The 22,991-nt window shown below is 39.9% G+C and overlaps 2 protein-coding genes across 2 annotated transcripts in view; one reads left to right on the top strand and one right to left on the bottom strand.

Annotated features, from left to right (window-relative positions):
• Nucleotides 1-18,703, bottom strand: part of LOC145489714 (gamma-glutamyl hydrolase-like) — a 34,767-nt gene extending 16,064 nt beyond the window's left edge. Inside the window, exons 1-4 of the mRNA XM_081468748.1 lie at nucleotides 18,178-18,703; nucleotides 13,923-14,034; nucleotides 3,798-3,848; nucleotides 1,034-1,118 (exon numbers count right to left, since the gene is read on the bottom strand). Of these exons, the coding sequence (XP_081324874.1) occupies nucleotides 1,034-1,118; nucleotides 3,798-3,848; nucleotides 13,923-14,034; nucleotides 18,178-18,316 (387 nt within the window). The 5' untranslated portion in view covers nucleotides 18,317-18,703. The remainder of the gene's footprint in view (nucleotides 1-1,033; nucleotides 1,119-3,797; nucleotides 3,849-13,922; nucleotides 14,035-18,177) is intronic.
• LOC145489641 (eukaryotic translation initiation factor 3 subunit D-like) overlaps nucleotides 1-22,991 on the top strand; it is a 333,976-nt gene that overhangs the window by 193,850 nt on the left and 117,135 nt on the right. The window lies entirely within an intron of this gene.

The following is a 22,991-nucleotide window of genomic DNA, read 5'->3' as shown; positions in this document are numbered from 1 at the left end:
GGCAAACAACGAATAGTAAAACGTTCACGAGAGCCATATATTAAATCATTCGCACGTAAAACTTTGGTGCTAGGCCAAAAGAGCAGCTCAAGACCGACAGAAGTCGAAAGCAACAGTGGACGGTCTATGTCCCCATGAGACTAAGGGGACTAGATGACGTAAAACTTTGGATTATGAATGTTTGGATTATTAACTATTATTTCTTAAAATTTAAAATCAAAGTAGGCTCAATTTCGTTTAATTCTCACTAGTCGTTCTGGTATGGTCCGTTCCAGAACGACCTCGGGTAATATTTTCCTAGTACAGTGGTACAGCCCTCACGCTTGGCTGGAATTATATTGCTGGTCACTAACAAGTTTTTGAATGACCATTAGACAATGACCTGGGTGGTGGACAAGCGGCCACATAGACCAACCAAACTGGACTGAACCTGTTAAAAGCTGAAGAATAAGCGCCCGTGAAGCCACTACACTGATAAACATTGTCAAGTAGAAAGCCCTTGATCTGGTTCTCATTGCGATACCGACGTGATCAAATGTTACGTTTTCCTTTCTGCCCAAGTTGTTTTAAGTCTTTTAAATGTGTTAGTACACCTGCAAAATTATCGACAATAATTAACTTTTCCCCAATGCGAAAATCGATTCAAAGTTCCATTTTAATTCTCATCAAGGGACTATGATCTAGTGCCCTTCCATTGGATGCCAGTTTCCTCTTTGATTGCCCTATTTTCCGCGCATGCCCTCATTAGCCCTTCGGGTAACCGTTTCACGTTGAGTTTCGATTGAGTTTAAGAGCGACGTTCTTCGATAAACAACAAACCTTGGCTTGCCACTGATTGTTAACTTTTCCAGAATAAAATAAATTCTTCAGGAAAATGAAAAAAATCTCGCTTCTACTACACATACTTATACTTTCGCGTACAAATGGCTAAAGTAACGCAATAGACTATGAATTCAAAGTGAATGTTTTAGCTGTTCCCGGAAATAACAAATGGGATGCTTAATCACTAAACATAGTGATATTTCGATCTCACCTTACGGGCTAGCTCTAATATCTGTTTTCCAACTCTTGTATAGTTAGTGTGGTGTAATAGCCGATGGCCTCCAGGGAATATTGCTCTAGTGATTAATTAACAAGAAATACAGTTAACACCCCCATATGAGAACAAATGGATTAAGAACATCAGGCTGAAATTTAACCCATAAAGCACCATCCATATAGATATAAGAACCAGTTCAGCCTGATAAATAAAACATGTTTTTATATAATTTGGGAGAGGGTATCGGAATAAGAAAGCAATGGAACTATGGTTGCTGCTAGACAATGATGGCCCCGGTTGAGTTAGCATGACTGTAAGAAATGTTGAAAAATGTTGAAACTAATGTTACATTTCTACTCGTTAATGTTAAGTAACTTACTAGTTGACAGATTTTTCCTTTATTGATTGATTTACTGATTTGTTTACTTACTTGCTTATTTAGTTAGAGTGGTTTTCAATTGAGTGTCGTAAAACCAAAACCAAAGTAATCACTCTAGCCAATCACAAAGGGCACAAACAATACAGTGGAACCAATCAAAATTCGAAGTAATTACTTGTAGCTGACGTGAAGAGCGGAAAAATGCATGCGAACACGTCACAATTGGTTTTTGTTGTACCTCTGATTGGATGAAAAAGTGGCGCGAGCTTTTTAAGCCAATCGTGTGGCGTGGAAAGTGCAAAACCAATTACTTTTCGACACTCAAATGAAAACCGCTCTATAATAAAATATGCTAACTAAACCTCTAATAACATGTTATGTGTAGTATTTCTGAAACAAAGTTTAAGAACATATTAAGAACATCTTCAGGCTGATTTCTCACTAAGCACCCGATAAATAAGAACTAGATCAGCCTGAACCCCGAAATCATGCGTTCTTATATGCGGGTGTTTACTGTATTCAATAGATATTCAAACTAAACCATTTTAAGCTCATTTTAAACCGAAAAGAGTTACACAGTGCCAAACTAGGTGGGATTAGAAAGTATTTGGTTGCAACCATAACACTAAATTGTTGAAAACTTAGTGTAACTGGGTATAAAGGTAACATGGGTGGGGCAGACCTCAGGCGAATCAAGTTCAAGCTGTAAGCGTTGGTCGCGGTTATGGCAAAATTACAAGACTCTCTATGGGAATATGGAATATGAAGAAGGGAAAAATCCTAGAAAGCTCTTACTAAAAATGCCTTTTCTTTCTTCCACAGTGTATTGATTGTTGCCTGTTCATTGTTTCTGCTGATTTGAAGCTTTTTTAGCGAGTTTTCTCTTTCTAGCTTTCTTATTGCCGGGAACAGGAAGTATTGCTACCTCCCAAAACCTATCGTAGATATTCCGATACAATGAGCGCCATTTCCGGGCCGCGATTACGCAAGATGATCAATGTTCACAGCTTGAGCTTTGGGCAGACACGATCAAAATAACGGACGCGGTTTTGTGGTCTTGCTGATGGTGTGGTCAGCAAATGACGTTATACAAATTATTTTAAGAAAAGATCCTGAATAATATCTACACTAAAGCACAGCAGCTAATGGACAATGCTTTCTGCAACATGCTGCACCTGCACTCTTTTTTCTAAAGAATATTGTTTTTCCGGCCGGGGCTGAAAATCTTTATTTTTCTGCCGATTGTAGGCTGAAAATATTCTTGTCAATATTCTTAGATTATAGCGCATGACATATCCGTTTTCGAATGTATTTGGTGTCTGTATAGTGTTAAGGTAATTTTGGAGCCAGCCTGCCGGCATTAAAGTCTGCTGTGACACATATTTTTTTAGCATCGAACATGAGGCTAGTGCAAAATACAAGCACTAATGGTTCCGCGATTTCAACTTTAGGATCAGCTTTTTATGTCGATAAACAGCTTATATTGTTGTTTACGCGCAAATGATGTATTTAAAAAATGATCATGTCAGGCCACAATTTGGGAAGTATTAAACAAACGCCTCCCCCCCCCCTCGAGTAAGCGCCCCCCGTCGTCTCCTAAATTTGAAATAAGTGTCCCGGGCGCTAATTCGAGGATGTACGGTAAGACGAAAAATGAACTAGAAACCGGTCGTGGACATACGAGAAGAACTTCTTACTGAGATAAGTTCAAAATGCCCTTGCTGGTATGTCTTCGTTAAGCACTGACGACTGTAATGGCAATGCACAAACAAGCAGCAGCAACGTCTTCCTTTACATCCATGTGGTACTTTACTAAGTAGTTCACAAAAGTAAAAAAGAGTGAAAACCGAGGGAAGACTCGCTTATCGCGACGCCATTTTGTAACAACAACATATGCCCTGCTCTGTATCGAAACTGCTGCTCAAAGTTACTGTGTTTCGTAGGTTGCATTACAATCATGGCTAGTCGCGGCGATAAATCGTCCAAAAATCGCATTGAAATCGCAGCTGGTTTACACCGCGATTTCGAATTTACAATTTTGGCGTGACAAAAATTGCATTTAGTTGCGCGGCAAAAATCGCCAGTTTAAATGGACCTTAAAACTGGTGTTGAGAATCAATAACAAGTTTTTCGAGGCTCGAGCTACTTCGGTACCTGTATAACACGTGTTTTTGAGACCACATCACATGATCTTTGTTCAAGCAAACACATGCAATCGAACGCAATCTATTGTATTGTGTTCGATTTCGTTCAATAGACGAAACACAATCGAATTCAATCCACCAATTGAGTTCGATTTCCAAACATTCGATTGACAATGGCGCTACAAAAATTTTAAAATTATTTTTATTATTACAATGCCGAGATTTTTTCACTCACCCATTGATAGAACCAAATAGCTTTTCCACCTGTTGAGCAGTTAGGTTAATACTGCAGTTAGTTTGAAGTTAAGAATAACAACGACTACGACTTAACGATAAACTGTCGGCAGTACATTTGTGTGTGGGCTTACAGTACTTTGTCACCTAGTAAATCTACTCTCTGAGCTGAACTAGATTCTTCAGTTATTCTAGGTGGTATTTTGCCAGCTATAATGTCGACAGAATTCCTTTGATGCTAAAACCTCGGGAACGAGGTCAGCTTTTAACCTAGTCCAGTCCCCGCGCTATGTAAAAGTTGAACGAGAGTCCAAATAACTTACATTCGCTTGCTCAGAACACCGCCATTCCCCATCTCCCCTCCAAATCATGGGAAAACCTTCATAGCGGATAAACGTACTGCGCAGCTTTCTGCGCATCCCTAGCCCTACTTGCGGGCTCAGGTAATAATGCGGGCTGTATTGGTTGGAAAGAGCGGCGGACTCTAATAAGGTACGCGAGGATGTCACTCGGTTGATTTGTTTATACATGGGCAAGCATTATTTTTTTTTCGGCATTTCACTGTTAAAGGACAAGGCTCCCCTGCCTGTTGTGAGGCGCTCTTGCTTATATATTTAGTGGGCTGCTTATGAATACAATATGTAAAGAGTGTTTGTGGAAAGAATGTGTGTTCGCACCGAAATTTCTTGTATACCGCGAGGTTAATTTTGTCTGAAAAAAAATCGATTCCCCACGAAAACCTTACACAAGCTTTCCGTTAGTGACCTTAAAATGCTGCTACTTAGCGAGAGAAACTGGGAAAGTATTTTTTTTTTATTCAAAAGATCGACGAAATTCCCGCCATTTTTTCAAACTTAGAGCCTGGCGCGCGACTACAACTCGCACATGCTTATTACGTTTTTCTGCTCTGAAGGGAAAAGCCAAATATGGCAGAACTTTCGGAAATACCCAAATATGGTAAATATTTGCCAAATATGGTAAATAATACCCAATATGGTAGGGCAAATACCCAAATATGGTCAAATTAGAGCAGAATCCAGGTTATTCCGCGCGCCCTGCAGTCGTCATCTGACGTTCCCGTCCTGTTGCTAAATCAGCCTAATAACAAGCAGGAACACCAGATTGACTTCCGAAAAAGCTTAACCTAGCCTTTGTCTGCTAAAACTAACGGCAAAAAGGTTCTCGTTAGCCGCTATCTGCAGAGCGCGTAATTCACGATGAAAAACTATTTGTATTTATTTGTATTTACTTACCCGCTAAGTAAGGATATACGAGACATTTGACGACTATTATTGGCTTGTTCATTTGACGGTTGACGGTAAAAATGTTGCGTTTTTGACGATCGACGGTTAATTTTCTGGCCATTTGACAGTCAACCTCATTGAGGCCCTCGCTCAGGGACTGGACTACCCTTAACCGAGGGGTCGTGTAAAAAGACTTAAAGGATGACTGGTTTACACTGTCACGCCATCAAAGATAAAAATCGTTACCATTCAGTAAATTAAGTCGAGAATCTGGGATATGATAGATGATTGACATAGAAACAATCTCGCCAAGATTTAGGTCTGTGCGGTTTTTCAGTTAGTTGTTTTTCAATTACTTGTTAGTTGAAATACTTCTGAGAAAAAAAAAATGGATTGGGATAAATCCTCGATTTTCTGTGCCCCGACGAAATCTCGAAAAAACACACACACACACATAAAACACCGCCAGTTTGTTTCACGGCCGAGTTTGATGGCGAAGAGAATTGGTCCATTGGTTATTGTGACGTCTACCCAGAAAGGTTGAATTGAAGAGTACAGAAAGCGCTATCAGCTGTTGCAACAGTATCCCACATTTAAAGAAAGACATACTGTACAATTTGCTGGTGGTAATAGTAATAGTAATAGTAAAAGTAATAATTTATTTTATGTCAAAAACGTGGAAAGTGTTTGCACAATCTTCCGAGCCAGAGGATCATGTTAAAAACGCTAGACAACAAATAAATAAGATCTAAGAACTACTTACAAAAGTGAGCTATTAAAATGCTAGTAAAAACTTTAAATACTAATCCTTAAGGTTACAGTATACCTTCGGGTCGGCATTTTCTTCAAATTTGGATTTTTGGGTCAAAGGGGTGGTCGAAGAATTATCTCTAATTTCTGAAAAAAAAAATTTGCAAAAGACTAAATATTGGCGAAGAAATGGCGGTTTTACGTTTTCGCCGGAAGTGAAAGTTTACGTCTTGATTGACAGCCCTATGGCGCGTATGCAATCAACCGAGACGATTTTCCCGGGAATTACCTGTATGGATGTCACGAATTGACTACTCAGTTGATCAGCATTGTTGTTCTGACTACCCAGCATTTTTTGGTATTTATAGGTGTAACTCTATTAAGTTATAAGCAAACATAACCACGTTAAAAAGCATGGACCAGTGCGAAAAAGCGAAAACAGCGAAGAACGAATGAAAATACACCAATGAGTGAAGAAGCGAAAGTTCGCCACGCAGATGAAGCTATAGCTATCGTATAAGGCGGGCAAAATATTCGTGGTAAGAGAAAAGAAAGGATCTGTAAAAATTTCGGAACTTGACAGCAATAACAGGGATGTTGATAGAGACTCTTCTGATGAGTCCGATATCGACGAATCTTCGGACTCATTGAGACCATTTGAAATATTATCCATGCACAGTTGACCACACACATTTGCTCCCCGCGCTTTCTTTTGTTTGTTTTCTTCGCTCAGCCACTCTCACGTTCGTATCTTTTTTAGTCTTCCCCATTTTGCCAGACCAGCTTCAAGAAAAACCGAGCTACAGAAAAATTATCTCTCCGCCTTCGGCGCCTTGAGCGCATTGCGAAACACAAGGGCTGTTTAGAGATTCGCGCGTAAATTTCACCAGGAGGTTAACGCACTGATTGGCTCAGTTATGTGAGAACCCAGTTGAAGGCGTTTGTGGGCGGAGTTTGTTTGCGAAGCAGAAGATTTTTCTTGGCGCTGTTTTCTGGAATAAATTTTTTCACTTGAAGCAGACACTTTAAAGAGTTATAACTCAAAGGGAATTTGTTCAATTGCCCTCAAATTTGGAGAGCAGCTAGTTTAACATATAGCCTACAAAAGTATGTCTGGGAATTGTTAATTTCGAAATACTTTTTCTTCGAGAGTGATTTTTGTACGATCACTCCACATTTTTTTAATGCTATTTCGAAAATGTTCTGAAACTTTTTACTGCAATTGAATATGCCAGAACGCAGACACGTTTTTTAAGCGCTTTGGGCCCTGAAACCGAGGAAAAAATTAGATTGGCGAAAAACGAAATTCGCTTTGACTTGTAGCTTTCGAATGGTGATTCGGGCGCTCGTATTGAGTGGTCGTGAAAAATTCGACAATTCAATTTATTTCAAAATTCTTGGTATAAGTTGATAGCCAGCTTTATAAGATTTAATTTGATATAGGGGTTTAGGTATCAACATCAGTCTTAAACTGCACGCGCTACATCGCTTGCACGCGAGGCACCCCTGAAGGTGTACTGTAACCTTAAAGAGAGATTTACAAGCAGGAGTTACAAGTACACCCTTTAATTTCCGCTATAGCGCTAAAGCATTTACGAAAACGAGCAACGGTCTCTCATTGTTTAACATAGTTCAGCACAGTGTTCCAGTAGGTCTGGTAAGTCAGTGATATACACAGTAAACAGCAGTGGAAGGAAGATTGAGCCTTGTGGTACTCCAATTGGTACGATTGCTTGATCCGATTTACTTTTGTTGCAGACTGTAACCTGACTTCGGTTGGAGAGATATGACTGCAACCATTTCTAGGCTACAGAGTAATGCAATCCATCAACACTGTTCAACTTATACAATAGTATGGAGTGGTTGATTGTATCAAAAGCCTTTGTAAGATCGATGAAAATGGCACCAATAACCATTCCATTAAGGACTATTAAGTAAGGACTGTGCAGTCGATGTCACTGTCGAAGCATCAAGTTAGGCGGAAGCTAGCCTGAAATATCAGTCATCTCCCGCCTTCAGCCTAATCTAGGCCTTTCCACAAATATCCTGATATACTTTGGGATGTTTAGAAAATAAAAAATATTAAGAAAATGTTTTAACGATGATTTTCGTTCATTTCAAATTCAATAATACGTTGTCCTGACTCTTGACGAGAGTCTTTGCGTATTTACCTTTCTTTTCGAGATTCTGGACTTAATCTATCGAACTGTTTTGAGTTTTATTTTGATCTATTTTGAATGACGTGGCACTGAAACCAGCAATACAGTAATTAGATGCCCGAACGATGTGGCGGCGGTGTTCTGTGACGTAATTTGTATTAGCTTACTTTTTAAGTTAAGAGTTGAGGAGAATTTACTATTCCATGACAATACTATAGGCTATCTGACTTAGAAACTCTCATCTGTCGGTCGTTTGAGATTTTGGCGGGAATTTCGCGTATAATCACTCTTTCTACGCCATGCGAAGACAATTTCAAAGTGCCCGTTGCATTCACTTTAAAGAAGAAAGAATCGGTCGCTTTGAAGGTCTTCCGCAGTTTAAGTGGAATGATCTCGGCGAACAAGATGTGATAGGGTCGTTTGGAGCCGTTTTTATCACAAAAACCAGGAACAAGGACGACGATTCGACCCGGAAAGTCGAAACAGTGGTTGTCAAGAAATCACCCGCTTTTAGAGATTCCCGCTTAAAAAAGATTCCCCGTTTTAAAGATTCCCGCTTTTAAAGATTCCCCGTTTTTAAAGATTCCTGCTTTTAAAGATTCCCCATTTTAGAGATTCCCGCTTTTAAAGAATCCCCGTTTTAAAGATTCCCCATTTTAAAGACTCCCCTTCCCCGTTCCCCGTTCCCCGTTCCCCGTTCCTCCTTTTACCGTTTCTCATTTCATTCATCGATTCCCCGATTCCCCGATTCCCCGATTCCCCGATTCCCCGATTCCCCGATTCCCCGATTCCCCGATTCCCCGATTCCCCGATTCCCCGATTCCCCGATTCCCCGATTCCCCGATTCCCCGTTCCTCCTTTTAAAGATAGCCCATCAAAATCCTTAGCTGACTAGCAAGGTCAATACAAACCAGGAGTGAATGTTTTTTCAAAACGCTATTACCATTTCACGGATAAACAAAAAGTAACCTAATTATCAGATAGTCACGTCTGACATGTCGAGTCACAGATTAGCCCGTTCTTATCCTGTTGCCACCTTTGCCGTTAACAATAAAACCACTTCAAATTAATACTTAGCACTTATTAACCGAGCTGGAGTCTGTATGGGAGAATCTTGACCGAGGTCGTGAGTATAGACCGAACGCAGTGAGGTCTGTACACGACCGAGGTCAAGATTCTCCCATACAGACCGACTTAGCTCGGTTAACAAGATGTTTATTATATGGCAAAGAAGAAAACTTTAATTCTTTTAATGCAACTGGTTTGCTGACATTTTGCTTGCGAAAGGCGATGAGCTTAACTTAAACCTGCCGAAATTTGCTCGTCCTCTTTACTTTGTCATCAGGCTTTTTGGCACTTCCATAAAAGATCGAGAAGAAATAAAAGAAATGGTGAACATTTTTGTATTTAAGTTTGCTGCTTTATCAACGCAAAATGAAACCGGTCTAGATGCCGGTCTAGATGGGAAAATCTAGACCGCGGTCAATATCGATTTCAGCCAATCAAATTCGTAAATTCGGTAGTTCCCAGTCCTTGTGAGATACATCCATATAATAAACAATGATATCGATCAATACAACTGAGAAGCGTTTTAACGAGAACCTGCAGTATACTGACTGACTCTGGAAAGCTGGTACACTAACTTGGAACAAACGCCGCTTAAACATGTCAACAACTACCGGCACCTTACAAACGACTTATCCATGACGGAAACGAAACCGACAAACGGACTTCTAACAGACAAACTTAATTTGACTTTCAATATAGACGGACCTCAAACAGACTGATTTGACTAACAATAGACGGATCGAAACCGACCAATGACCGATGATAAACTTTCACGAGTCTTTATTTTATTTATTTATTTAGTTATTTATTTATTTATTTATTTATTTTATTTAACATTTCTTTATACACGGTTAAAAATCATCAGCCAATACTGACCAATCACTTTCAACGGACCAGACTTGTAACACCATCGACTGGCAAACACTATTCACTTGACTCTGAAGATGACTTCCGCTCAGGTTGTCGAAACGTCAGTCACCAACAACAGTTCTTTTCAGAACTACCCTCACCCGGACAATCGACGATTACACAATACGAACTAAAGAATGTTTTGTAAGCTACACCTTCGATGTTAAGAGTCCAGTTAGTGCTGGTACCTCCAGGGGCTTTTGATTCACATAAAAATAACTCTTGCACGCCTTGAGCGCCTATGTTTGATTTCGCGGTTTTTTTTTCTGCTGGAACGTATTTTTGCGGATCAAGTACCATACACAAAACCCGCAAAAATTAAACCCCTTAAAATAAAAGTGCTAACGGTAGGACAAAATGTGTTTACTCGACAAGAAATAAAGTAATTAATATATGGAGCACTATTCCACATGAAATAAAATAGTCTTTTTCAATAAATATATTTAAAATACAGATTAAACAGCTTTGTTTTGCAGTACGATTATTCTCAAGGTATTGTTCCAAACGTTGCATAGGAATATCTATGCTGGGACGACCCCTGCACCCTGTAAACTTGACAACCGTCTTTGTAATGAGTTGTCATCACCACCAAGAACAAGGTGTGTTACTAGATATCGAATCCCATTTCCGCTTTCCTGAAAACGATCGTTCACGCGATTTGAAGACGAATTCTATGCTGTAGCGTAGATAGCTCTTCAAAGAATCCATTTTCAGTTGGTAGAGAGCAAATTATAGATGAATACTTCATGTATAAGTGCATGGAATCAAGTAACAATTTATGTAATGTACGTCGAATTATAGCCTCGCTGAGTAAACGAGTCGAAACGATGAAATGCCATAACGAAACGACAAACGACGACGAATCGATCGGTGGTCAGTGATGAGTCGGACTCGTAAAACGACGAGTCGAAGAGGCCAGTCGACGAATCGAACTGACAAGATGACGAGACGAACTCACGAACCGTTAAGTCGACTTCTTAAAACGACGAGTCGAACTCGGAAAACAACGACTCGACTACAAGTATCGGTGTGCGGAAACGATGAAACGCCATAACGAAACGACGAGTGGAACATTTTGTCCACGATCTACCTTCATAACAATGACTCCTAGCTTTCGCTGTAGGGAGCAACCCTCGCCGAACATTTAGGTCGCTAAATCTGAGCTTTAAGGGTGGCGAATGGTCCTTCAAAAACTTTGGGTCTCGTAAAATTTTAGTCGAATTTCACGGGTCTCGCAGTCTCGTTTTTTAGCGAATGGTAAATGCGAGACTTTGCGAGACGGCGAGACAAGCGTTTTTCTTTGCGAGCCCGAGACATTTTGACTTTTTAGATTGCGAGACCGAGACTTTAAAGCGCTTTGAGTGCGAGCGCGAGACCTTCAGCCTCTTAAAACTCGAGCCCCAGATTTAGTTGAGAGCTAGAATGAGCTTGTACAGCCTTAAGCCAGCTTCTTGGAACTGACTGGAACTGGAAATCCGATTATAACACACTACGTTATGATATCCTATAGAAACTGTTTTTCTGGCGCCAAAACGGACGTTGCGGTAGGTTTTATACCTTTTTGTGGAATTAAGATAATTTAGGAGAAGTTAAGATTAAATTTTTCTCAGAAAATTTGTAAGTTGCTTCATTGAAAGTGTACCAGCCTCTGTGCAACCTGCACTAAACATAAGCTGAATCTTGATATGTTGGCTTGCGTGAGCAAAATAACTCCCGCTTTGGACACCTGATGGAATAATGAAACAAAGCTATCAATAATCAATAAAACTGCAATCAACATTTCAAAGCCGACACGAAATTAGGAAGCTGTAATAAATGTAAACAGACGTGCAATTAAGCATAAGCCTAAATACGAAATTACGAAGGATACGACGACAGATTTCCGATACATGCAAACAGACAAAGTACCGCATCTCAAAACAAGCTATAAAAGAAACAAAACCTACTTTGGCGACTGAAAGTTGGGAAAATAAAAATAATTATGTTTTTCTCAGCTCGTGAGCGGGCGGAATTCAACAAATCCTGCTATCTTGGTTCCTGGAGCGGGCAGAATTTTCTCATCCGGACCGCCACAGTGGGCGGAATCCGTGGAGTTGACCTATAATGGTCATTCTTTCGCCCTTTTTACACTTCCATCGACGATTAATCAACGCATGTTTATCTCTATTCACCTTTAAATGGCAAGGAAAGTCACTGTAAGTAAATTCAATCGAGTTTTTTGAAGTTGTAAGAGTTTGTTTGGCTGTTTGTAGCAGGGCGCTGTAATGGCGCGCAATCCTGTGTGTGTCTCTCTCTGTACAATTTTAAGTATTTTCACTATACGGACCTCCCAGCCGGCCAATATCATATCTGTCTCTCGAAACCGATAAATGGTACATAAGACCAAAGCCAACACGAAGGAGGAAGAAAATTCACTCGAACAAGCCAACTAGCACCCAATCTTCTCATGTGTAGGCTCTAAACTAGTGCCCAGTCATCTTAGTAGAATTCCTGTCGATCACGTGACTCTCGTGGACAGACAAACCTCTCAGGTGCCAACTTATTGTGAGCTTCACCCACGCAAAACAAAAAGTCTCTTGCCCGTTGCAGCAAAACGTGAGGCAAAATATTGAACTACTGAGTCAAAAGGTCCGTCGCTCGGTGATGCACAATATTCGACCTCAGATTCGAAATAGTGTTCGCATATTGTGGCAAAATTTTCGACCGTTGAGTCGAAATGTTCGTCGACGGTTGTCCTGACGTACAGAGAGCTTAAATAATGACGATGGTGACCCCGAGGACATCGCCTAGTAACCACTCTCGCAACTGTCTAGATCTGTTCAGTGCTCCTATTGGTCTCAGAACTTGCTCAAGTTAAATATGTAACGCCAGCGTTAAATTCCAAATGAAAATGCGAAAAATTAGCCGCCGCCGTTCGCGTTCTCCAAAATGCGCAGAACTTGTCATTTCACGTTGCTGTTTGTGCAGAGGACAACAAGAAATGTGCAAAGATTTATAACGCACGTGCACAGCTATTGTTCTACTCATTGAATCTTTTGTTTGGTGGTGGTGTCGGTGGTGTCGTTGCCGTCGTGGTTTTTTAAGGTCTCTATTTATTTTGGAAAACGCCATATACATCAAGCTACATCAGGGATCGATAAATGCAAATCATGATACGCGATATCCGAACTTCGCGCAGCCTTATGAGTACTTTCTCTTCAAATAAGTATGCAATTATAAATAGAAATACATTCTAAAAACACGCCTTGCTAATGGTATCACACAGGGTCGGTGTTACTCGAAGACATACCAAAACGAAAAGGCACAAATGCCATCATTTGCTCCCCCAACCACACCTATCTTTTTAATGAGGGAGTGCCCCGGGTCTATTGAACTAACCAATAGGCCCTTTGCACGATCCCGTCACATGGTACAAAATCACACATGCTCGGACGCAAGTTGCTCAATGGGACTTCTAAAACAAAGAAACTCGTACCTGTCCACCTTGACCTGCTTTTGTTTTGGACGTCCCGCGGTGCAACTTGCGTCCCAGCATGTGTGATTTAATACCATGTGACCGGACCGTGCAAAGAGCCTATTTTCTACGTACCTCTCCTCTATACCAATGCCTGCTGTCCTAACGCCAGCACTCAGTTTCACATTGAAATTTCTAGTTTATCCTATAATTTCTAGGATTGAGGGCCACCCATTTATCAGTATCCACCGTCATATGCCACCCTCTCGAAATAATTTGCTTATTTACTTACGGGTGTTACTTAAATTGAAAATTGCTGATTGTTGTTACTGTCAAAGTAAACAAGCGCAAGCATGAACCATTTGTTAACAACAATCGACAGTGAGCATTTTGATTTTAATAGTGCGGTTGTTTAGCGATACAACGTTGTACTAGTAAATCTACGCTACGCTTATGCAATATTTAACCTATGCAAAAAGTAATTTCTCCTGCTTGTTTATTTTGATTGTTACATAAAGCAATAAACGACGGGTAAAGGATACAAAATAGGAACCATTCTTCCTCCGGCAGACTCAATGAACTTCACGTACGTTGCCGCAACTAATTGATTTCCAAATATCGTCACATTTCCATCTGTTTCTTGAGTGAGTACTCCTATTAAAAGATCGATCATTAAACTCTTACTGATTAAAACAAAACACTGTTGAATGAATGAATGAAAACTTTATTAAAAGACGTCTACAAGACCAGTCGAACGTGCGGCAGAAATGCGGCAGCCGATTCAGACGTCTAATTTCTGTAGAATTTAATTCGTTGAATTGAATTCGACACGGCAGAAATATGACGTATGAACCAGGCCTAAGAGACCAAGTAATGGATCTGTAACAAAAACCTTCAGAAGTTCCGGTACCCTTGTCTGCCAAACCCGCTGTGAAACCTGACCCGAAATGCCAATCCTTCACAAACACTGAAGAGGGATACGCCGAGGAACTTACTGCGTTCGACAAAACGCAGTTCTAATCGCGTAATGCATAAAAATTCGAGACTTGTGTATTAATCTATCTATCGGGGAACACCAATTTGGCCCCCCCAAAAAAATTCTTTAGGGGCGAATGACATCATGTCCATGCTCGTCGCGTCTCCATGTGTTTATCGTTTATCTGCTGTTACCGGCAAGTTGCGCATTTGAAGTTTCAAGTTAGAGTTATGGCGTTAAATGACCTTGTAGCTGAGATTTATCGATGTCTTCACGAAATGTGTACGACTTTTGGGACAAACACAAAGGTGAAGTTCGGGTGCCTGTTGTCTACCGTCCTGTCTTTGACCAAAAACCAACACTGCTTTGTGCGGAACAAATCGATGGAGGAAATGTGTCCTTTCCCTTTGCTGGCTTTGATTTCTGTGCGCAAAATATATTACTTTAACTTACCGAGTTGTGTAGCTCGGCAAATGGCCATGATTCGTGGTTATAGAACCATCTTACCGAGTTGTCTAGCTCGTTATAGCGGGTTAAATGAATGGAAACAGAAGCCGCACATTTAACTAGAGAATGTTGGTATGTAAACAAACACCTAGAAAGAATGTTCAGCTAGTTAAACGGCTTAGTGAATAACAGTTTATTTATTTCACATGAATGTAAATGATTATGTTGTTCTGGTCCCCTTTAATCTCAGGTCATTGAAAGTAAATTAAAAATAACAAACAAAACTTGGCATAGACACAGAGCCTGACATTATGACATTGTGCAAACCAAACCGAATTTCCCTTTGGGCAAACGAGAAGATTTTCATGAGCGCAAATCGAATGGGAGCTTTAAAATTGCTTACAGGCCAGAGTAAAGCTTGTTCTTTTGTTTACGTTTTGAATTCATGCTTAGTTTACGTCAAAACATGAAATTTTGAAGGCCTACTATTTTTGCGAGTCCACGGGAACTGGCGTCGTCACGCAACGTTTTGAACAACAAATCGGCCATCGCATAGTGTGGGGACCTCTTCACTGGCATGGACTTTGACACTATGATATAATATGTCTGTGTAAAACCTCGGTTGTTCATGAAAAATGTTGATTTTAGCAATAGACAGAGGTTGCAAGTCAGCTAGTTAAATCATTTAAGGTATATATATGAAAGTGATGGTGTCGAACGCACTCATGATCTTTGATTACTACTAGTTGTAAATCCACCCTGTTCTTCAGGAGTCTGGCCCTCAAAATAAAGAAAATAGCCTGAGTAGTTTGTCAATGTACAACAAACCTTTGCCTCCAGCCAAGGTTACAAAAATTACAAAATCGTACTGCACGTGTCATAACTTTTTCAAATTACGATCGCAGTACTGATGAATTGTTTGCAAATGGTAAACTGGGTTAAACTGGACCGTCAACGCCTTGTTGATAAATTAATAATGATGTATAAGATTGTAAATAATATGGTTCCGGACTATCTTAGTTCGCAATTTGTCTTCCGCTCCGATACCTTAACCCATAACTTAAGAGATAGTGTCTGTTCGCTTGCCATCCGACAGCCCCGCACTAATTATAGTAAAAGAAGTCTGTCCTACAGCGGAGCTGCACTGTGGAACTGTTTACCCTTGGATATTCGTCAGTCACCCTCTTTTGATGAATTTAAATCTAAGTTGAAGAATTATGATTTCTCATAGAATAACATTAAATGGTATGACACCTGATTATCTGAGATCAAGATTCGTATATCGTGACAACGTAAATGCTTATCGTTTAAGGAATACCGAAAACAAATTAGTTCTTCCACAACCTCGAACTGATTATCTCAAGGTTATTCCCCAGTATTGCATTGCGCATCCCTACTGCGCATAATTTCACGCGTGATTAGCGCGCGCGCATTAAAAAAATGGCGGCTTTTTCTTTACAGCTGGACCTCGCCATAGAGGTAAATCGTCATTTTCTCGCAAACGAGTATGGTGACCTATCATTTTTTTTTCTGTTGTTTTGAATTGAGTAATAAATTTCTCTGTGTAAAATAAATATAGACCAATTCTCAGTGTAGAACAAAAAGCAATCGTCGGAAACGTGAATTTAGCAAGCAATCTTGATTACAATCATGGTGCCATTATAAGGATTTATATGGGTATTAACAAGGTGCTTTTGCTCCTAAACGAACATGGGGACCCCTCATTTTTATTTCAAAACTTAAGTTCCTATAATATAAACAATCAATAGGCAAAGTTTCACAAAAATCTCAGTACAGGTTCTATTTCAGTGGAATGACCTTAAGAGAAGTTTTTCGTACAGCGGAGCTCAGTTGTGGAACAATTTACCTATAGACCTAAGACAAGCATCTTCACTGACCGATTTCAAATCTAAATTAAGCCGCCACAGTTTAAAGTAATATCTCAGTAATTTAAAGTAAATTTTTAGACAGGGCCTCCATGAAAAGCAGTTCTTTTTTTTTTTTTTAAATTTTTATTGTAGTTAGAGAGATAGGTAGATAGTCCAGTAACTTTGTTGACTGATGGAAAAACCGTATATTAATCTTACCTTATCTTATCTTATCTCTTATGTAAGTGTTATTTTGCTTTTATACACGGCTTCCTTGTAAAGCAGGTTTTTTGTTATTTCTTTTATTGTAGTAGTTATTAGTGATTTATTAGTTAAGTAATTGAACTAATTTAATTCAATATTGTTAAGTCCTGAAGGAAATACCGTGTCTAAATAAACATTTTACAATTTACCTTTACCCATGGGCGTACGAGCTGGGCAGGCGGGAGGACTCCACCCCCCCCCCCCCCCCCACCCCCACCTACGGAAATTACGTAATTTTTCGGGCAAAACCCTCATGATTCGGGCAACGACACTTGGGAGAAAACATTACATCCAAAGCGCGAAAAAAAGTTTCTACTTTTTATGAATCTCTGTGTGATTAGACGCCCGACCGGGAGTCTGGAGGCCGTCAAGTGGTTTGAGTTGGTACCTTAAGTAGTACCGAGTTAAGTGTACCATTTGTATCTGCTGCTGATCTAAAGTATCCTGGGCACACCGAAAATGCCATGGTAATCAGTCGCGACGCCGGCCTTTCCTTCCTTTAATTTCCGGTTTTTCCTTTTAGGTTTCAAGGCTTTAAGCTAATTTCTCTGTCATTTTCCTTGCAAAAAAAGGACTTAGACTGAAATGATATGAGTGACCCCGGGTTTTCTTTTAGCTACAAGTCGGTTAAATGTGTATCGTGGAAATCTACGATAAGGATATTGTTTCCTTTACGTGGCTCATTCGATCCGTGAAAAATTATTTGCTTAGGTTTATTTTAGCGATTTCACATTTTTTTTCTCACTCTCTTTGCCTTTATTTAACTACAGTTTTAAATTTTGTCGTTTCCAACCATGCATTGGCCTTGCACAAAGTTATTTCATAAGCCCCTTTTTTTATCTCACATTTGAGTCCGTTAATGTATAATGAACGTTTCTATGGCAAATTTTAGCGAAGCTATTTTAACTGATTAATGTATAGCAAACAGATCATTCTTCTCTTTTGCTGTAGCCTATGATTGATTAAATAGTAAATGCGCTTGTATCACGTATAGAAAGATCTTTCTAGGTTTCTTAACCAATCAGTTAACGGGGGAAAAATATTTGCCAAAGTGGTCGGTCCGTATCGAGAAAAACTATCATGTATGCCCTTGGTTTTGAAACAGCCCTCGACCTAGAACAATGTGCCTTATATTCGAGACCCGTGTTTCTCAATACGGGACTCCTGCGGCAAACAACAGACGTATGATCTCTGTCGAGCTGATATCAGCTTCATTTCCTTTTATCAATTATGTTAACATACCTATGATTGGACGTTCATTCTTGATCTTCTGGTCTCGTCGGTGAACAAAGGGCCCGGCGAATATGTCCATTTCTACTGCTAATGAAGTTTGTATTACAATAATTGTGAATACAAGTACCGCCATCCTTTCTCCCTTCATTTTTTCCTTTCTTCTTATTATTATCTTGTGGATGGTTTATCGTATTTACTGGCACGGGCTCAATTTATTCGAGTCAAGGTTGTTTATTTACCTGCCTGATTGTCGATTCAGGCGACCGTTGATATTATGGAGGTCAGCTGGTCAGCGAATTTGTGAAAGCCAGCCCCACCCTGCACAATGACCTTGTGGGAATGCTGCTCAACACCAAGGTCAGTTAAAAAAAAAAAATAAGAAGTAGAAGAAAGGAAAATTCAAGGAATCCAACCTCGAGGATCTATTAGTATACTCATGCCTATACATAAACACTTACACACTGATGAAAAAGTGATTCCAAATACAGTTTTAGAATCGAAGCACATGAAGTGGATTTTCATTCGACGGGTTGAACCTAGCAGGTTGCAGGTTTCGAGACTTGGAAGGTTATTTATGTTTGGAAGTTTGAGTTATAATTAAAAATTTTCCTCCTTTGAGCCGTTCATTGTAATCCCTATAAAAGTAAAAAGTTTAAAACAACACCGACCAAATGTAGTCATTCATTTCTTTAATCATTTGTTGAATTATAATATTCATTGAGGAACAATCAGTAACAGTTGGTGCCAATTTGCAGGTGACTTCTTTGTGATTCATTTGTTTTCATTTACAATATTTGTTTGCTTACTTCATTGTTTCCAGTTAGTACACAGTTCTAAATAAAGCGATTTCGACGCTTAAATAAAGCGATTTCTTTCTTTTCTTTTTTTTTTTTTTGCATTGCGATACTCCAGCATTTGAATTGAAAAGGATTCAGTTGTCCAGTTGTCTTAATGTGAAAAAAATATTTTAGGACTCGTAAGCAATGGCAGGCTTGTGCCTGCAGTATTGTCGAAACTTTAGTTGCAGAGGGAACGAACAAAAGTTAATGCTTTTTATCCTCAGTTTACTGATGACGTGTTTAACGAGAGAGAGAATTGGAACGGTTACTGCGATGTGGACCACGGTTTCGGCAGTCATGCGCAGTCATGAGAGAATCTGTTTACAAACGGTTTAAGCGGGAAATTGAGCTTGTCGCGAAAATTAAGAGTACCGGTAGTGGTACCTATTTCTTTCGTGACTAGGTGTCACATAAGACCTCAAACGTGGGGCGACCACCCCACCCTTGCCCCCCCCCCCCCCAAAAAAAAAAAAAATTGGGCGCTTACCCAGGTGGCAAATAGGGGAATGACTTCCAGATATGGAGGCTTTCTGCAACTACGGTACGTACTAAATAAGCAGTCGTGGCCGAATGGCGGTGGTTAAATCAGCGAGGAGACAACCCCAACCAAAAGCTCCACCTACCTCAATACATGGGAACCAGGGCCGCCTCTAAAGCCCTTGCCAGCCAGTCGGTAAGACAGTAAATCACATAGGAGAGGGAAACTCTAATTTTATACCTAAGCAGATGGAGCTCATCAGCACTTGCACTGCAGTCATCTAAGGGAGGGAAACCCTAACAGAAAGAAACCCTGGCCCTCCAGGTTAGAGGTTAGGCTAAGGGCAGGTAACCCTCTCACGTAAAAAATAACCTGTTACATAAACCACAAAGAGTTGCAATGCCGCTCACGTAAAACAACAAGATAACTTTACCGCTATTTGCAAGGTTTTTCCAGCTTTGTGAACAGAAGTGTCCAATGCTTTAAGGAGACGGTCCTTGCCTTATCAAAGATTGTGTTGCAGCTTCGCTAATACTAAGTAAAGGTTTTCAAGACAGACCAAAACTCTCGTCCTCTTCCGGCGGTCCTGTAGTTTTGTAATACGAAAGATTTACAATTACGTGAATGATTCGATTTAGCGCCTAGGGCGCTAATTTACCTTGGGAAGCTCAAGGTAGGGCGCTTCAGTGGAGAAGGATGGGCCGGAGATCATTTCCTTAGATGTGATACCATTACTTTAAGTGCCACTAACCCCAAAACCTTTTTTTCGCTAAAATAAATTTCTTTTTTTCCTGATCACCACTGCGAAAATATTGTCGTTGTAGCTATTTTCGTTAATTTTGCATGAATTTTCAAAGTTTGTAAATTTGCCCTTTTCCATGTTCACGACCGAGGAACAGCGGAGAATGGGACGAGTTGGCTTCTGACGTCATTTCGGGAATAACATAGGCAGGTACAAAAGTCGGACCGGATCAACTCGGACCGTCAGCCCGGGTCGGATCAACTCGGATCGACTCGGATCGTCTCGGATCATGAAAAAAACATAAAATTAAATGAAATTGAAACTTTTTCTTATTTGAAAGTTAAAATTCCGGTCAAAAATGGGCCAAATTAAGAAAGACTCGCGACGTTTCTCCGTGTCGTGCTGTGTAGCCAAGCCGCCATTTTGTATTCTAAGTGCCAGTTCCTCTCGGACTCGTCTCGTGTTCCTCCATCCACCCATCCGTCGATCTCCACGATCATGGACCCAGATGAAGGTAAATCTTTCTCAATGAATTTGCATCTGTCCACCAAATTGATAGTTTCAGTCATAACCCATTTCTGTTACGCTGCGTAAGTTCGTTCAGCTCAATTTTCGCGCTAACTATAAAATTACTTTTTTAATTACTTGAAATACCTTTCGGATCGTCGTCCTCCTCAAAAACTATCTTCAGGATCTTTGAAAACCGTTTTAAGTTCGCTCGTATAAAACGTCAACCATTTTGGACTGAAATCCCTTGTCGTCAAGCAAGCCAAGTTTTGCTTAATGATGAGCTAAATCTATCAACTTCCTGTTCTCCAAATTAGGAGCCAAACGCCGGGAGGTAAAGCGAATTTCTACGAAATCACGATGCATGATGTTACACTTTTTGCACTGGTGTTACACTTGAACTGCACTGCTCTTAGCCAATCAGAATCGAGTAATTTTTTCATTTGTATTATTATACTGGAAATAGAGACTTCTCTAAACGAATAGTAAACGAAACCTACGTCCTACAACGAGGCGATTATGATTGCTTAGGTTTCGAACTGGTGAACTAGCTATTCATTTTTTTACCACAATTGCTGCTAATCTCGCAATCTGATTGGCTAATGTGCCGTTATCGATAAGAGTCCACACCACGCTGCTCGCGTCAATGTGTCGCGCTTTTCAGCTCGCGCTCTGAAAAAAACATTTTCTTTGACGATGATATTGTGGTAAAAAACAAATCGAAATGTGGTTTAGCGTGGTCTGACCTCTTATCGACAACGAGTACGCGTCATTACTCTTTCCCACAGCATTTTTTTCTTATTGTTTCTACATGTTGAGCGAGTTTGCAAAAGTTTTTGAAAGGAAAGTCTGACGCGTACAAGTAGCTCATTTGCATAGTGCAGCGCGTGCACTTTTAAGTCCGAGTCGGTGTTTTCAATTGTCAACAAATCTTAAGAAAGATTTCTTTCGTTATCTTTGATATTGTGGTAAAAAAAACAAATCGAATGTGGTTTAGCGTGGTCTGTACTCTTATCGACAACGAGTAGCGTCATCACAGTGGTCAAAATTTTGTGGACTGCGCCTCGTGAGTCCAGACCACGCTAAACCACGTTCGATTTGTTAAAGTGGCCGAACACAATTTTCAAGAGCCTATGCCTAATTCACCATTACTTTTAAGCTATTTATACTTTGGCGCTCGTTTTTTGCAAGAGTCAAGGTTAACCACAGAAAAGTTTATTCTCGCATTTTGGCTAAGGTGTGTGCTGTTGCCATGGCAACGGGGCTGGTTAAAAACAAGGCTTAAAAAATGGTTTTTGTTTATTTAAAAAAAATCCAGTCGTTAGATTTTTTTCATCTTTTGCCCACTACGAATTGACATTAAATCCCTTCTGTCAACACTGTTCTAATAAAATTTTGACATAGGCGATTTTCGTAATTCGCCGTAAATCGTTTTCACCGCATGCTCTGTATTATTAAAAATTCCCTATGTCAAAATTCAGATTTTTTGCGATAGATCATTCACGTGGTTTCTGAACTATTTTTTTGCCAAATTTCTTGAAATTCTAACGACTGGATCATCAGAAATCCGCAAGTTTCTGCAAAAGAAATCGGTCTCAATTTTTCGAGCAACTGCGCATGCGCTGCATTTAACTGGGTTCTTTCGGTAACAAAGAGAAAGCTGAGAATTGCTGGTTTCTTTGCGTCGTTACCTTTTCTAACATATCTTTGTAATAAAAGACTAAAGCCATCGATACACTGCGTTCAATAATAGAGAAAAAATAGCACAGATAGTGCGGGTGTTGAGTAAATAAAATGATCGCTCTTTGCAATCCTTGTGCGCGCGCTCAATTGCATCAGCAAAAGCGCGCGCGAAAACTGTGTTCGGCCACCTTAAGTGGATTTTTATAAAAACACGCGCTCGCCGGAGGTCGTAATCCCGCCGTGTTTCTCAATGGCCATTCCGAACACATAATTCTTTTGTTCTTTGAGCTTCGTCTTTGGGGAACGAAATATATCTAGATGACAAACTTAGAATGTACAATTGTTAAAAAATCTAAATCTTGTATCTAAGTATTTATTTAGCTAAAGATTATTTTGAATTTCGCGTTGACCTCTCGATGTTTGTGGATTGCTTCGAGAGTTTGATTTTATTGTTTGGTTGAATCCGTTAATCCCAGGAGAGGAGGTAGCCTTTTTCACTGATTAATCTGTGTTGTTTGTGTTTTTGTTGCTGTTGTTTCAACTATCTCTTATCAGGTGTTTAATCTATTGTAGT

The sequence above is a fragment of the Orbicella franksi genome, chromosome 6, assembly GCF_964199315.1.
Source record: "Orbicella franksi chromosome 6, jaOrbFran1.1, whole genome shotgun sequence".
Taxonomy (NCBI): domain Eukaryota; kingdom Metazoa; phylum Cnidaria; class Anthozoa; order Scleractinia; family Merulinidae; genus Orbicella; species Orbicella franksi.
The sequence above is the reverse complement of the archived record's forward strand: the minus strand, read 5'-3'. Positions and strand labels throughout refer to the sequence as shown.